At 36.1% G+C, this 15,605-nt stretch overlaps 2 protein-coding genes across 6 annotated transcripts; one reads left to right on the top strand and one right to left on the bottom strand.

Moving 5' to 3' along the window:
- The first annotated feature begins 98 nt into the window (after positions 1-98).
- Positions 99-7,185, top strand: LOC121261079. 3 transcript variants are annotated; one of them, XM_041163241.1, is made up of 7 exons: positions 99-257; positions 2,419-3,789; positions 4,037-4,097; positions 4,218-4,336; positions 4,838-4,928; positions 5,706-5,753; positions 6,884-7,185. In XM_041163241.1, exons 2-7 carry the CDS (start codon positions 2,573-2,575, stop codon positions 6,983-6,985), a joined length of 1,638 nt encoding a protein of 545 aa, XP_041019175.1. In that variant the 5' UTR covers positions 99-257; positions 2,419-2,572; the 3' UTR covers positions 6,986-7,185. The 3 variants fall into 3 exon arrangements, with proteins under 3 accessions (XP_041019175.1, XP_041019177.1, XP_041019176.1); XM_041163242.1 differs by having other exon boundaries at positions 107-257; positions 2,408-3,789; XM_041163243.1 differs by lacking the exons at positions 5,706-5,753; positions 6,884-7,185 and adding an exon at positions 5,543-5,693 and having other exon boundaries at positions 101-257.
- Positions 7,186-8,172: 987 nt separating this feature from the next.
- Positions 8,173-15,414, bottom strand: LOC121261078 (pathogenesis-related homeodomain protein-like). 3 transcript variants are annotated; one of them, XM_041163240.1, is made up of 11 exons: positions 14,954-15,414; positions 12,885-13,435; positions 12,403-12,568; positions 11,686-11,809; positions 11,475-11,578; positions 11,040-11,387; positions 10,067-10,300; positions 9,844-9,933; positions 9,382-9,432; positions 8,749-8,979; positions 8,173-8,612 (listed from the first exon to the last, which is right to left on the bottom strand). In XM_041163240.1, the coding sequence occupies exons 2-11, from the start codon at positions 13,427-13,429 to the stop codon at positions 8,340-8,342; spliced, it is 2,166 nt and encodes a 721-aa protein (XP_041019174.1). In that variant the 5' UTR covers positions 13,430-13,435; positions 14,954-15,414; the 3' UTR covers positions 8,173-8,339. The 3 variants fall into 3 exon arrangements, with proteins under 3 accessions (XP_041019174.1, XP_041019172.1, XP_041019173.1); XM_041163238.1 differs by having other exon boundaries at positions 11,475-11,587; positions 14,954-15,412; XM_041163239.1 differs by lacking the exon at positions 14,954-15,414 and adding an exon at positions 13,579-13,717 and having other exon boundaries at positions 11,475-11,587.
- Positions 15,415-15,605: the final 191 nt, after the last annotated feature.

Here is a 15,605-nt window from a genome sequence, read left to right as displayed (position 1 = left end):
AATTAAAAAGAGACCTGATGTCAAAAAAATAAAAAAATAAAAAATAAAAAAATAAAAATAAAAAGAGACCTGCATGAATGAATGTATATAGTTGTTCTGGTTCTTGAGGGATTCTTTTTCCTAAAACTACCGTTTTGGATATTTCGTTGCTACAGCCTTGAGCTTTTGAGGACGTCTCATTGCAAGCCCGTCGCTTATTTCTCCCTCTAGGGCTTTGTTTGGTTTCTTCTTCTCAGACTATGCGTTCTTTCGATCAGGTAAGCTCATGTTGCGCTTCTTTTTCAATTGCATAATCTTGTGGCTCCAAAATGTTCAATTTATCATTCTTGTATGAGCATTACCATATGAAACTTGTGGATTTTTATGTTTGTTCTTGCTCTTTTGAGGGTTCATATGCAAGAAACTTTTAACTGTTTCCGATTATACCTGATTAACATACAGATGGGACGGTATTTGAGCAGGGATTGTGTGTATCGGCTAGTGCTGTTAAACAAGATAATAATAACTCAGATGTGACGGTGTTTTAGTACTATGTATTGATGATTGAAAGCCCTATATCAATTAACCTAAACTAACGAAGTAAACAGGCGTTTATGGGCATACTTTAAATAACGATTGAATGTGGGTATAAGTTTTGAACATGGCAAACCATAAAAAGAAATCCATTAAAACTATATAAATACAAATATTTTGTACCTTTAGGTCTCTGTATTAGATAACAAGGAAGATGAATAAAAGGAAAATGATTAAGATGCATTTGGCTGAGTGGGCTTACGGTTTGGGTTGACGATGCCCAAGGAAATGTTTGACGGTGTTCAAATCCCTCTTTGCCTCAGTTGCCACCACTTTTGGATTTTATCCCAGTAATTATCCGGTGCATGTTTGACAAGGAACTACACGTGTCGAGGGATTTGTGGTGGTCAAGGAGTGTCTGACACATCTTAATCAAAAGTAACGGTTAATCCTTTTCCTTTTGGTTTCCCTTGATCTTTTTTAGGAGTCAGTTAAGATGGGGGTGAAAAGATTAGTTCTGAGAGCTTGCAGTTGGGAGTTCGATGAGATGCAGATTGACTTGGCTTTTACAATGAAATCTAAGATTATTGAGAAAACAAAGAAAAAAACTCTTCAGGGTGCTGTAGCAAGTAACACCCTAGAGTTCTCAAAAGAACTAATAGCCCATGGAAAATCTCACTGATAATATTTAGTTGTGTCCCCCTACAAAACCGCGAGTGACATTAAATCATAGATCAGGGAGCAAAAAAGATGGACTTCTAGATTTGGAAGCATATCATTTAGTCATCATTTGTGAACATATTTTATGGTAGGTCCTAATGAGTCATTGGCCTAATATTGAAAAAACACGTGCATGTTTATGGAGGAGACTTATTTTCTTTCTTATATATGCGCTGGCTGCTGATGCCCATATACACATCTAGATCTTTTGCATCCAAAATTTGAAATGCATTTCCTAGAACACATGTTAGACATGGCCCAATATGTTCCAGATATGGTAAATTCTAAACAACGTATTAATACTACTTTTTGTTTATATTTTGTTACCTTGAATGGGCTCCTGATACAATTACTAAGCATGTTTGGCAATGGACTTTGGGCAAACTTTAATGCTCCAGAATGGCTAAGTCGCACATTAAATGGGTGAATGATGATATTAACCCCTAGGGGTTGGCTCAAGTGGTAAAGGCCTTGGGCTTGGGGTAATGCTCCCTCCAGGTCTAAGGTTCAAATACCCAAGATGAACTTGCAGGAAACTCCTTGCCGAGGGTTTGTGCACTCCCGGGATTAGTCGGGACGATGTTCTTGGACACCCGGTGCCAATAAAAAAAAAGAATGATGATATTTATCAAAAAGGAAAAACAATGCGTGTTTGATGATATAGTTATACGAGTGCTAAGTTTCACATTAGTTTTTTACTCGGTGAAATTCCAAGGACTACCAAATTATTTTGGAATATAAGCATAAATGTGTCTAACGCTTTCCTTAGATCATTACCAATGTCATTAGGGCCGATTGGTAATGGCATGTGGTGCTCGGAATCTATATGGTCTTGGAGAGGACGCCAGAGATATGAGCGGGGTAGATTGTAATGCCCCAAAAGGGTAAGTCCCACATTGAATGGGTGAACGATGATAGGGTTGATGAGTGCCTGGTAGTTTAGGAAGTCATATAAATATGCTTATTGATTTTGAAAGTGAACATCTATTATGGACATACCCACAAAGTAAAGAAGGACAACTAAAATAGGGTGGTGTACAGTATGTTGAATATATTGGCATTTTTGTTCAATTATGCATTTATATGATTTAAACAAAGAATTTACTTGGTAGGCAAAAACTTTATGCTCTCATTTGTTCTATCATTTGTCCTTATATGCATTTTTTATTTTGAGATGATGGCCAGGAAGAATGAGGCCTAGATGGTGGATATTTTGAGGCTGCTCTCTATGTTTGATATGCATTTGATTATTGAAACATAGTAGGGGTTTTATCTTTGTCTTCATTTGGGAGTTGGAAATCAACATATACCAGATATCAGTGAAGTTGTATTAGGTGAAATGGTGATGCAGAGTTCCCTTCCTAGTTCAACTGAAGCTACTCTATTTTTTGTATCTGATCATGGGAAAGTAGAGGACTTGCGTGATTGGAGGCCAGGCACTGAAACTTGGCAGATGGGTTCGAATTGTGATAAACACACTCATGGTCAGTGCAGAAATGCTGAACCAGTAATAGAGGAAAAGGATAATGCTAATACTCCGAACTCGTTAAATTTCCCTAGAAGTTATGCCCAGCCATCAAATGTTAGTACAATATCTGAAAGCTGTATGCCAAATTTTGTATATAGACGAAGGAAGCTACGGCAAAACTCTCTCACCATTCTTTCACCACAGGCCCCTGTAAATATGAAGAAAAGTGCTGATTGTCATTCAGTCATAAGTTCTGATACACCTTCTGTGGCAGCCAAGGAAAAGCTTGTAGATTTTCAAGGTTGTCAAGTTGAGCATGAAAGTCATACTGTTGGAGCGCCGACTAAGGCTTCTCTTTTATGCATAAAAGATCCCTGCGTTTTTAAGTCACGATCTATAAATGGATGTTCAGTTGGGGATGGGCATGCTTCTGATGATGTGCTAAAAAGTGGCAGGCAAAAGATTTTACAGGTTGATAGTGTAAATGACAGTTGCTCATCGTCACAATCAAATATGGAACATGTTTCAGCTTCCATAGAGACTGAAGTGGATGACACTGGTGAATGCTCTTCATCTAGTGTGATGGCTATGGAGGTCAAGGGGGAAGATCTTTCAGAAAATGATTTATGCATTTCTATACTTAGATGTCAGGGTTTGGTTGGTGTTTTGCCTGCCAAGAATGATGATTCTACTGAAGATACTGGTCCTAGTAGTGGAAGTAGCTGTTCCCGATTATGCAATATTTGTGGTCATTCAGATACTACAATGAACATGCTTATTTGTGATCATTGTGAAGAGGTATTCCATGTCTCTTGCCTCAATCCCCGTATGAAGAAAATACCAACTGATGATGATGAATGGTTTTGTTATTCTTGTTTGAAAAAGAAATGTAAAATTCCAAAGGAAACAGACACCTTAAAATCACCGAGCATTGCTAGTGAAATGGGCAGATGTAGAATCACATCAGTTAAAGGTGACTCAAATCCAATACTATCGATGTTGAGAGATACTGAACCATATAAAATGGGTGTCCGGGTTGGTAAAGGTTTTCAAGCAGAAGTTCCCGACTGGTCAGGTCCGATAATTAAGTATGTTCTTTCACCTATCTTCAAATTCTCAACTTTTTTAAGTTTATAGCTTTCTAGAACAATACTTTCTTCTTCCTAAATAGGTGTTACCTCTTGTATACCCCCTCGTGTACTTGGACTATGCCTATTCTTATTGATACAATTGTTTACTTATCAGAAAAAAAAAAGAACAGTTAACTTCATTACGTATATATATTCTTTCACTGAACCATATATTCCTGATGGTTGTTATTTCACTGTGATGCAGTGATGTTGATGCCGTAGGTGAACCAGTGGAAATGAATCCTTCAGAGTGTGTTACTTCACATGTAAAGTTTGATTTCACAATTGACCTTTATTTCATCTGGTCTGGGTAGAAGTGAAACATCTTTTCTTTATCTTTCTTTTATTTTCTTCTTTCTTTTTACTTGGCATTTTTCCTTCTGTAGGAATGGAACGTCAACAAGCCTTGTGCACTAAACTCCATATGTAATTGGCTTCAGTGTCGAGACGTTATAGACGGCATAGGAGAAGGTGTAAATGGAACTATATGTGGAAAGTGGCGCAGGTAAACTAAATGGCAATCTTCTATATGAGTGATTGGCAGTCTTTGTTTTTGTGTTCGTAGTGTATGATGAACATTTATCACGAATTTGGCAGGGTTAGACATTTAGCTTTATCTGGAAGCTTTTCCAAGGAAAATCTGCCTAAAACTTAATATTAAAACTAGCTTTATGCAGAACTTAAATAAGAACACAGATGATTGTTAGTTTCTATGTTTTTGCCTATTCATAAGTTTATTCAGGGAGTTATTTGTGCAAATTCCTCGTTGCGTAAATCTTTCTTGAAGAACTTTTTTGTTGGTTGTACTTCTATGTAATGTCAAGTTATATTACATTTTTTTGTTTGTTATGCAATGTAGGATAATCTTTATAGCCTGAATGGCTCATTATCTCCTCTCTCTGTCTCTCGTCTTCAATTTTTTCCCTGTACTCTTTCATATATGACCTGTCATTTTCTTATCAATTAGTTTGGGATGCTTAATACACTATAGTTTTTAAAATGGCAGGGCTCCTCTTTGTGAAGTCCAAACTGATGACTGGGACTGCTTTCGCTCTGTCCTTTGGGATTTAACCCATGCTGATTGTGCCGTCCCTCAGGTGAAATAACCTTACTTTTCAGTTCTTTTGATCTGTTTGGATTTCTTCCGCATGTTAGACACACTTGGGAGGAAGAATACATTGCAAGAATGACTGTCAAATTAGTTATATCCAAAGAGTTGTGAATAGCATGTGGCATACTTTCTACCTCAGAGCATTAAAGAAGTATTTCTGTTAAAAATTTGACATTAATTGTCAAACATCAGATCAGGTTATAATACATCATTTTATTCTGGCGATTTTGCTTAGAAAGAAATCTTTTTTTTCTTTTATAAGTAAGAAGAAAAGAATAGAAATAAATCTTAGTTTGGGTTGATCACTGGATTGACTTTTTATAGATGCTAGAATTGATGGATAGACTTTTTCTGTGCAGCCTACTGAAAAACTGACTCATACTATATAGTTGATGCCAAATACTGGTTCAGAGAAAAAAAATGATGCCCAATAGGCAATAATGAAAAGAAATGTTAAAGTGCATGTTTAATCAAGCTCTTTAAGGCAATGATAATAAGATTAAAAAAAAATCAAATTGTTTCTTATGTGAAACATTATTTATATCACTTGATGTTGTCGGCAAACTGCTTTGATTGAGAGGGTTCGTGTTTCTTTGACAGGCTTGGTACCAAACACTGATCACAATGTATACGTGTTGTAAATAATGCTGTTTGCTTTCATCAGTATAACACCTTCATTTTCTTATCAAGCACTCTTCTTTTACCTTTGTTGTTCTGCTCCTAATATATTTTAATTCAGTATCATTTCATCTGTTCGCTTCAGGAGCTAGAAACAGATCAAGTTCTAAAGCAACTAAAATATATTCAGATGGTACGTCTTGGCATTTTTTTAGATTACTAGATGTTCTTTTTGTTGATCCATGCAAAGAGTATAGGCAAATTAGATTACTTATTGTTGCTGCTAAGTTGTTTCAGATCCTTGCCTCTACTTTAGATTTTACTCATCCATGATCAAATCTGTCAGTCTATCCATTGATTAACGTTAACTGATCTTCCCAAATAATAAATCATCAGGCATTTACCTTATTTGAGAAGCAGCCGTATCTTTTAATCAACTGATCGTACTTAATGCGTAAAGAATAGCAACAACATGCTAACTTTGTTGACCCTAAAGGAAGCATTAGGAATGCCCTAAGTCTCTCTCTCTCTCTCTCTCTCTCTCTCTCTCATTCCAATGTATCTTGAACTTTTAATTGCAAACACTTCTGTATAGACTTTATGAATTTTTTGAAGAAAATGATGTCAGAAGCAAAAATAGAAGCAACTGCATAAAAACTTTGATCAATTTAAGAAACTGCAATTCAATTTGGAGTGCATTAATGCAATAGGTTGGATATTTATATTGCAGTAATTTTTTTTTTTTCGATAAGTAAAAGTAAAACTTTTTTGATAGGAATAGGCATAGCCCAAATACACAAGAAGTATACACAGAAAATGCCTAAGTATCATTAAGCACTAGTGAGGGATACAAACAAATCATGAAAACTGTCCTCATTACAACTAATGAACGAAGCCCAAGAAAATAAAGTATTATAAAAGAATCTCTTCAGCTCATCCAAAGGACACTCCTGGTCTTTGAAACACCTCTTATTTCTCACCATCCACAAACACCACATAATGCAAAGGGGAATCATTTTCCACACAGCGACAATGTCAGCATTTCCCCTAATTCCTTTCCAGCACCTAAGAATATCCTTGACACTTCAAGGCATAACCCATGCCACTGCATCTTATCCCTCGTGCCGTAGTGTTTCCCATGGATCCAAATATTTCGTGTGGGGTCAATCTTTAGGGGATCTATTTTTGAGCTGGTTGATTGGACATGTGTAGGTGGCTCATTGGAGCGTAGAATCTCTCTCTCTCTCTCTCTCTCTCTCTCTCTCTGTTCCCCTGTTTGTTGCTGGTTATTGCTGGGTTCTTAATGTTTCATATTACATGCAGCTGAGGCCCCAGCTAGCTGCCAAACGGCGAAAGTCAGATCATACAAAGAGTGATGGTGATCATCAAAAACCTACAGTTAAACATATGGTGAGAACTGCTTGATAATTTTGTCTAGAGCGTCCTTACAACTTGGCTTCCTGTGTCTTGTACACTCAAGGACATTGAAATCCAAATTGAATTAGGCATTCTACACCACTGTTGTCTAGCATTATAATCGTTATAGACAGATGAAACAGAACATAGATGTCTCGTTCCATGTCTATTCTCCCTCCTCCTGCTATCTTCATCCGTTCTTACTTTCATTGTTGACTTTGCGAATTTCCCTGCCAAATGGTTGTTTTTTTTTTCTTGAACTAAATTTTGGAATTTTGAACTGAAATGAATCATATCATTCCAAAGAATAGTGAAATATATTATGGTTCCGGTTTGACACGTCTAGGGTTTTTTAAGTTTCATGGATGATGATGACTTATAAAAAGAAAAGTTTTCATGGATTATGTTCTGGAAATTGTAACTTCCAAGAGGGGAGCGGGACATATCAATTAATGATTAAATTATATTTACTGTATCCGACCATGAGTTATTCAATGCCTCCATTCCCGCAAATTTGTGAGAAACACATAAGCTGTGCTCTTACATAATTTATGGCTTTCTTTTTAAGTTTTTTGAGCAGTCTTAAATACTTCATAAATATAGGACTTTATTTATTTCTCTTTTACTAGATATTCTCAAATTTAATTAAGAACTTGACGGACTCTTGAGTTCATCAATCCCGTGGGATCGAACCCACGAATTTATCATTCACCGGCTTGGTATAAAATAGGAAAAAAGTTTACTTATTTATTGACAGTTGCGCTTGTATAAACACAGTATAGCAGTTGCTTAATTCTTAATGGTTTGGCTATGCTCGAGTATGGACATGTTATAATTACTTGGAATGATGTTAGATACAGTTCTAAGTATAAACATATTTTTGAACTCATGAAAAAACCCACCTTTTAATGATGAGTTATATATATTTTTTTTTCTAAGAAGTATACTGTACTTGTACATTCTAAAATTGTATCTAACATTTTGATTAAAAAAGTAAGGCTTCAGCTCTAGAAAAACATCCCATGTGAACAAAGCCAAGCAAATTGATGGTTCAGATAATAAATAGTAGCAGGTTCCCCATGAATATGACAAAGTTGATTGGGCTATAAATCAGCAAAATGACCCACTTCAGATGAACCCGGTAAGAATAACTTTATATGGCCTAGAAAGTCAGAAATTCTGAGGAGAGCCAACTGTAGTAAAGATTTTCACTTTGAATTTCTCATGTAAAGGAAATATTTACTGGTGAACCGAAAGAAGATAGGTAAACACGAACTTCTGTAGAGTTCGACCAGCTACGACTAAAACTAAAGGCTGTGCAGAAAAAAAAAAAAAAAAAAAAAAATCGAAATATTGCATGGGATCAAAGTTTTTCCCTTAGCTCTGCTATGGGAACATAAATCACAGACTCTTGAAATAAATGGGATTTATCAGAATCTCCGGCTTTGTCATTTTGAAGTCTCAGCAATTTCAGCTTTATGGTCTCTAGTCTACCCATAACTTTGCAAAGTCTTTCCATTTCTACCTCTGCTGCTTGACATCCTCCCCCAGCCATGACACTGATCCTCTTCCTCTCCTTAGTTCTTGCTTCCAAAAGCTTCTTCAAGCTCACATCATCGTTGAACTCCACTGTATCCTGAATGCAACAGATAAGATAGTTGCTTAAAATCTAGAATTATTAAGAGAGTTACTCCTAATATTCAAATATGATAAAGAATCATGGAGAGAAACAAAAAGGCAAAGAAAGAAAGGGTTTTCTGAGCCACAGGTACCTTTTTGCCATTAGCAGGTGACATGAATGAAGATCTTTTCTGCCGCTTTTTCTTTAAAACACGGCTTAATGACTTGGGGCTCTTTCTATGGAAAACTTTTTTAACATTCTTCGGGCTATGGATCATAATCTCTGCCGAGGTATCGTTTGATACCATAACATTGTCAGCTTTTTTCTTCAATTTTTCTAATCTGGATTCCTTAAAACTATGAAATTGCTTTCCTGTCTCTTCCTGTTGCAGAAAAACAATCAATCAATGTTTGGTAAAAGTTTTGACTCTCAAGGATTCATGTGAGAGCAGCAAAAAAAAAAAAAAAAAAACATTTTGACTCTATAAGCCACATTTTGAATTTAGAGCACAGAATTAGTAGTTGATAAACCTCGAGAAGAATTTATCTTTTACTTCATCGACTCCAAAGATTGACGATAGTGCTTGTACAAGAAAGATGCTAAAATTTAGCATCACATGCTAAACAGGTGAGGGAGATTTATATAAGAAGATAAAACTTGATGGCAGTCCAAGGTGCAGGGAACTAAGCAGTATAACTGACAAAATGCAAGAAAGGAACACGAACAAAAGGAGAAAAGAGACTTGAATATAGGCATTTGAAAAATAAATGGAGTGTCACCTCACCTTTCTGTATTTAAGTGCCAAGTATCGTGCATTTTTGAACCATTTGCTAACCTGAAAAGTTTGTGTATCAAGTGTTATAACTGCATACTAGAAAGAACAAATACCTGTAAGCTATGGAGCAAATACCTATAACTATGAAATAGTAGATTTCACCAATAACGTTTGCTATTCCCCAATCATCACTAGCCTCACATATTGCGTATTAATAGTTGTATTTGATGGAGAAATAGCCAATTCAATAAATGTGTCTTTATGAAGCCACTGATGGTAGCTAATAATGCATTATTTTAAAGTTAAAACAGGCTGTATAAATGCAAAACACTTGCATTGCATGTGGAATGGGGTTTGTGATCCAACCTATTTCAACTGTTACTATAGCGATGGTTTTCCATTATCATTTTAGAGATTGCTTTCCAGTATTAAAATCAATCTGAAAGCTTAGACACTTACTTAGACACTTACCTTCTCTGGATCAAGGCCCAATTCCTTTGAAAGATTCTCCTTGACAGCTCTTGGGGGAAGTTCATTCTCAGCGAAAACTTGACGAAGCTTCTGGTACAGTACATAATAACAAAAACAACACATCTCATGCAGTAAATACCGGATTACAGTTCTTATTTCTTAATTTAAAAAGAATGCTTGATTGAGAAGCTGTGTGAAAAGGAAAAGGTGGGACTTTCACTACCTCAACCGCAATGTGGGGTATTCTGAAAAATGGCCTTCTGGTTGAAGTTTCTAGTGGGAGTTTCTTTTTCAATTCTTTGGTCTCAGAATTTTGACGCTTCTGCTCACTTTCATATAGTGTCATAAGGGTGCTGGCTGCATCAGACTCCTTTTCTCTCCGCTTTCTTTTAGCAGGACCCCAGTCTTCATCCTCACTCACTGGTTCAAAAGCAGAAGCATCCTTTCCAAACATTTCCTATTAGGGAACAAGATAATCAAATCAAAACACCTAATGCCAATCTGAATACTCCATGAAAAAATTCTGCTTCATAAATAGTGTGAAAATCTGTATACCATAATTTTCCATGGGACCAAAATTTCTTGTTGAGTATATACTCAAGACGACCAATTTTATTCATACTATCTTGAATTGAATGATTATTTTATCAGAAAAAATGTAAGTTTTAAATGGTGACTTACGGGTTAGGAATACATTTTACAGGCAATAAAAAATATAGTAAATATAATATCCATCCCATCCAATTTGTTGACTCCACGAGTTCTTATTATATAGCTTTCATTTACGTTTTTTTATGGTAACTAAATCAAGTATATGCAGTTTTAAGAGAGGCTCGAACAGCCCAATGATACTTTGTTACATTCTAATATCTGGTAATCTAGTTTTGTGTAATCACAAGCAACTCGTGTAGCCCTGTTCTCTAATACCACATTCCGAGGTAAACTATATAATTCCTTTGCATTCCATCAGGTAACATAGTATCAAGGCTAACCCTAAAGGACATAACTATGGCTTCAGAAATAGAACACCTTGATTTTTTCCCATCTCATTCCCCCTTCTTGGGGGACGAAGAAAGACTACAGTGGATAAGGAACAATATAGCACCTTTAGGTCATTACTTCTTAAAATAATATATATCGTAGACAGCTTGATTTAGCGGGAAAGAATTTAATCTTAAGAATTTTGTGATACTCACATCGTATAGCTTCTTATAGTCAACAGCTCTTCGCTGCCTAGGGCCGAATATAATTCCCCCGTCGGTGGATTCATCAGAATCTAAACCGTTATTAGCAAAATGGTTTTCACACACCATGCCTTCCTTTCCAGAAAAAAATTCAACATCCAAAGACCAACTCAGGCTAGTAGAACTACTAATGTCATCTGACACATTGTCATCAGATTCTGCCCCACTGATCATGGAACTGTTTTCCCTCCTCTCTGGATTATAATCATCATCATCAGAATCATCTGAAGGCCATTCTTCCTCTGGATCTAATATTGCATTCTCACCATCAGGGAAAGCAGCTTCTTCTTTGAAAACATCCTATTCCATGTGGGAGTAACTTCATTAATTTGCTGAAGAAGCCCAAAAAGAGAAAAAGATATCCCATGAGATTTTCAAGTAACTAACCTGCCAATTACTGTTCATGGAGAAGTGGGTCCCAAGATGGGCATTCACTACTTCTAGAATGTCCATCTTACACTCACAAAATTTGCAAAACCATCCCTGATCACCTGGAGGAACTGTAGATTATCAATTAAACTACAAATCAGTTTCTTAAAGAAGCCATCTGATCCATAAATCACTAAATATTCACAAGAAAGAAGCAAGTAGAACATACTATTGTCACTGTCCAATGGAGGGTCAAGACATTTTTGGTGGAAAGCACAATTGCATGTCCCGTCACATAGTATAATATCATTATCTGGGAAAGCTTCACGTAACTTGCACTTTGCACAGAATATCTACATATAACAAACAATAAAGACATAAATATACACGTCACAGCTAGATGTGATCCGAGAGGTAGTAGCCAGGGTCTTTCTAGCTGTGCACAACCATGTTAATTGTCTAAGTAAAAACCTATGAGACCAGACCAGAAGCCGAGTTTCAAACTCATATTGTGTTAATTACACTAGTATCTAACCTACTCAGCAAAAGAAAAGGGCAAGAACACTATCAGCTGAGATTTATAACATTTTTCACAATTCAAAATCACTGGAACAGTTACTTCTATATTGCAGTCAGAACCTAAATAATTTTTTTTAAAAGATAAGTTACTTCTTATGTTGGAAATGATATGGAGTTAGCACACACCTAGCATATAGACAATAGTTTATTGGCCAAGTCGTGGCTACTCAGTACAAGAAAATGTAAGGATTCAGAAGCATATTCAGATGAATTTAGGAAATCCCAAAAAGCCCCTTTCAGCACCCATCTCCAAATGAAAAGAACACAAGAAGGTTTGAGGCTTCTTTTTCTTTTTTCAAGTTGATGTTTTGTCTTTGAAAACTTTATAGTCCTAATATTTAGCTGATCATGGTGATATGTGTTTTACATGTTCATGGTATACAGATCCATCTGGAGCAATGACAGAGTCTTCAATGCATCCTTCTGAACTAAGTGAATCCAGCTGGCGAATTGCATCACGTATTCCAAGTTTACAATTCAATATCTGCTTCTTGGCTCGTTGTAGTTCCTTTTCCGGCTTAATCTTTTCTCGACTGAAATCAAAACAATGATGAAAATGATAAACCACAACTCTGTTTATCACAGAAAATCAAAATTTCAAAAGAAACAAACTATTTTCTGTTCTTTATATATATATATATATATATATATAAAGCAGGTAGTTTAAATATTAAATAACGAGCCATTCGTACATCCCTATTTTTCTGTTCTTTCAGCAGGGTTTTCATTCATAAACTTTTCCCTCCCAAACTAGCTTAAACTATAAAATACTCATTGAGAAATTTTTAGTCTAAATGAGCAAGTAGTTTTCTTACTAATGGAAAGACATATGAGATAAGGTTTCAATACCTCTGACCTTTCCAACCTTCTCCAGAGTAAGCATCGATAAGGTTCTGCTCTAGTTTCATTTTAATCAACAGATACCTTGTTCTCCTGTGTAAACGGGAAACTTCATCGAGCTCCACGCTATCCTTTTGCCTTCTCTTCTTCTTCCTCTTCTTAAGATTTGTAATTTTGACCTCTCCATCAACATTTTTTCTCTTTCCCTTGGAGATATTAGGCAAGGCCTTTTCACCTTGAAGCCCCGATGGAGAATTCTTTCTTGAAGACTTTGAATCAGTTGGTTTACGTAGAACTTTCCTACGGAAAAACCTTCTACTTATAGAATCATTCTTGGGCTCCCTGCTAGCAGGGTCAGTAACTGACCTCTTTGAAAGCGTTGAACCAATTGTCTTTACATGAGATTTTGATTTTGGTTTGTGTTTTTTGCAATGGGATATATTCCTGCCCTTTTTAAGCTTCAATGATGCAATCAGCTTAGACCCAGACTCTGCCTTTGAATAACAAGATTTGCCAGATTCTTGGTAGATCAATTTCTTTCCAGTACCACGCATATCGATCTGCAACGTGTGAGCACTGAAAAATTAATCCTAGATGGATAAGAAATGACTTCAAAAGCATCCATCCAAATGATAATGTATCTAGAGGACTTCAATACATTAACATAGACATAGTTAGTGGACAGGAATAAGCTCAAGGATACCAGACTACTGTAGAGATTCCAAAGTTTATTCTTCCATTTCCAATTGCAGCTATCATGAATATTGCCCAAAGTTCTCAAAAGTAATTGCCTGTATATAGAAATCTAGTGGGATAAGCTGCCTCTTCATGCAGACAACAAACTCAAATGCGTGATGGTATTTCTAAAATTAATTCTCCAGCATGATTGTCAAAACATCTAAATTGAGAACTTATATCACAATTTGCAGTTCCATCTAGCAGACTCATTGAATTCTGATGATATTGAAGCTTGAAAGTGAGTGCAAAATCTCTTCCACATGAATTTAAGACTATTGCCCAAGAGTCTGAAATAGCTAAACAACCCATAGAGCATATAACAAAGAAACAATATATTCGAACATACAAGGAGACAGATGTACAGAAATGTCTTACTCATTACAATCTGTGCACTTTTTAGTTGGTCACAATAGAAGGTTGCGTATAAGACAGATGTGAAGCATTTTTCCTTTGCAGCTTCAATTTTGAGGCTATAACTTCAGATTTTAACAAATTAGATAAGCATGTCGTCCGGGGTATTTCTAAAACCTAACTGAAAAGAGTCTAAGGTAGAGTCTTGAACCCGTTCAAAGTAAACTTTGATGAAGAACTTACTACTTGATCCTACGGTTCTTGATCCCTAAAGGTCCCAATTTTGTGAAGACCATAAATGACAGCCTCAAATGACAGTCCGCAATCTGCATAATATCAATTTGAACTTGCGTCTGTATAACATGAGGAAACATACAAGGTACAATTGAAAAATATTGCTTGCCAAACATAGAAGGTACTCTTCTTGTCTTTGCAGAGACCAAACATGCTAGTATAGAAAAGAAAATTTCCAAAACAGCACTTAGACAATAAGCTGTCTTGCTCCGAATGCAAAAGAGCATTTTTCTCAAGACTAAATTGAACGAGGCGAAAAAAAGTAGGGCCCTAAGAACCCGACCAATGAATAATGATCATTCAACGTGAAGTCAAGACCGACCTGAACCTTAAAATCGTATGTTTTTCTAAGAAAGACAAAGAACGAACACTGAAACAACATTAATCATTACAATGAGAATGGGAGAGTAAAGAATGAGAATGGGAGAGTAAAGAAGGTGAAATTCAAGAATGATAATCACTCACGATCGCCCAGAAAACCAAATAAGCCACTGCCAAAATCCCAACTAGAGAGACATCAAAAGAAATACCAAGAAGAAAACTATACCAAATGTACCAAGAGAACCACACAAAGAAACGAATCTAAATGTAAAAGCTAAAGAAACCCACGTGAACATTAAGAAATGAAACGAAGAAAACATAGAAATAGAGGAGGTAAACTGATTACTTTGAAAAAAAGGAAAGCAAAAACCGACCTGAAAGAGAAGAAGTATTTCGAGGAAGATCTGCAGCTCGAAGAGCTCAAATGCTACGGTTCGTATGCATATTGAGAGAGAGAGAGAGAGAGATCAAGAAATTGGCTGAGAGGCTTTGAGTTGATTGATTTGTGTCAAATTGTAGAATTTGAATAAATTTAAGGGTTTTGGGTACTGAATGAAGCTTTGTCGTCTAAATCCGTCGCCGGTCCGGTAAGTCTTCCCGACGCATCACCAACGGTCAGGTCTCTCTTTTCCCTGTCCCTCCTCCCTCTACATCTCTCTCGGCCTTTTATTTGCTCAGACTCTCTCTCTCTCTCTCTCTCTCTCTCCAATCCTTCCTCACTCTTTCACCCCCAAAACATTATTAAGGTAAGTAAATTTATTAGAATGCATAGTGACGCTGTAACACGACACCAAATCTCATTATTTTCTTTTATCATCAGAGTGATTGCAAGCATTGAAAACCTCAAAATCTACAGCAATATTCCAATAAAAACAAAAACAAAAACAAAAGCCCAAGCTAACAAAACCAACCTTATGCATTGAATAGAACACACCAAATTTGGATAGAATTATATATACGAGAAATTATCAGATACGTGGGTAAATAAATTTTTTGTAAATTTTTTTTAACTACATCTAGTATTTT

The sequence above is a fragment of the Juglans microcarpa x Juglans regia genome, chromosome 4D (genome assembly GCF_004785595.1).
Source record: "Juglans microcarpa x Juglans regia isolate MS1-56 chromosome 4D, Jm3101_v1.0, whole genome shotgun sequence".
NCBI classification, from domain to species: domain Eukaryota; kingdom Viridiplantae; phylum Streptophyta; class Magnoliopsida; order Fagales; family Juglandaceae; genus Juglans; species Juglans microcarpa x Juglans regia.
The sequence above is the reverse complement of the archived record's forward strand: the minus strand, read 5'-3'. Positions and strand labels throughout refer to the sequence as shown.

Coding starts and splice junctions, on each gene's coding strand:
- LOC121261078 (XM_041163238.1), bottom strand. CDS start 13,429: ATGCGTGGTACTGGAAAGAAATTGATCTACCAAGAATCTGGCAAATCT. Junction 9,934..10,066: donor TACCCCACATTGCGGTTGAG/GTAGTGAAAGTC, acceptor GTACTGTACCAG/AAGCTTCGTCAAGTTTTCGC. Junction 9,433..9,843: donor TGGGCCTTGATCCAGAGAAG/GTAAGTGTCTAA, acceptor CAAACTTTTCAG/GTTAGCAAATGGTTCAAAAA.
- LOC121261079 (XM_041163241.1), top strand. CDS start 2,573: ATGGTGATGCAGAGTTCCCTTCCTAGTTCAACTGAAGCTACTCTATTT. Junction 4,929..5,705: donor CTGATTGTGCCGTCCCTCAG/GTGAAATAACCT, acceptor TGTTCGCTTCAG/GAGCTAGAAACAGATCAAGT. Junction 5,754..6,883: donor AACTAAAATATATTCAGATG/GTACGTCTTGGC, acceptor TATTACATGCAG/CTGAGGCCCCAGCTAGCTGC.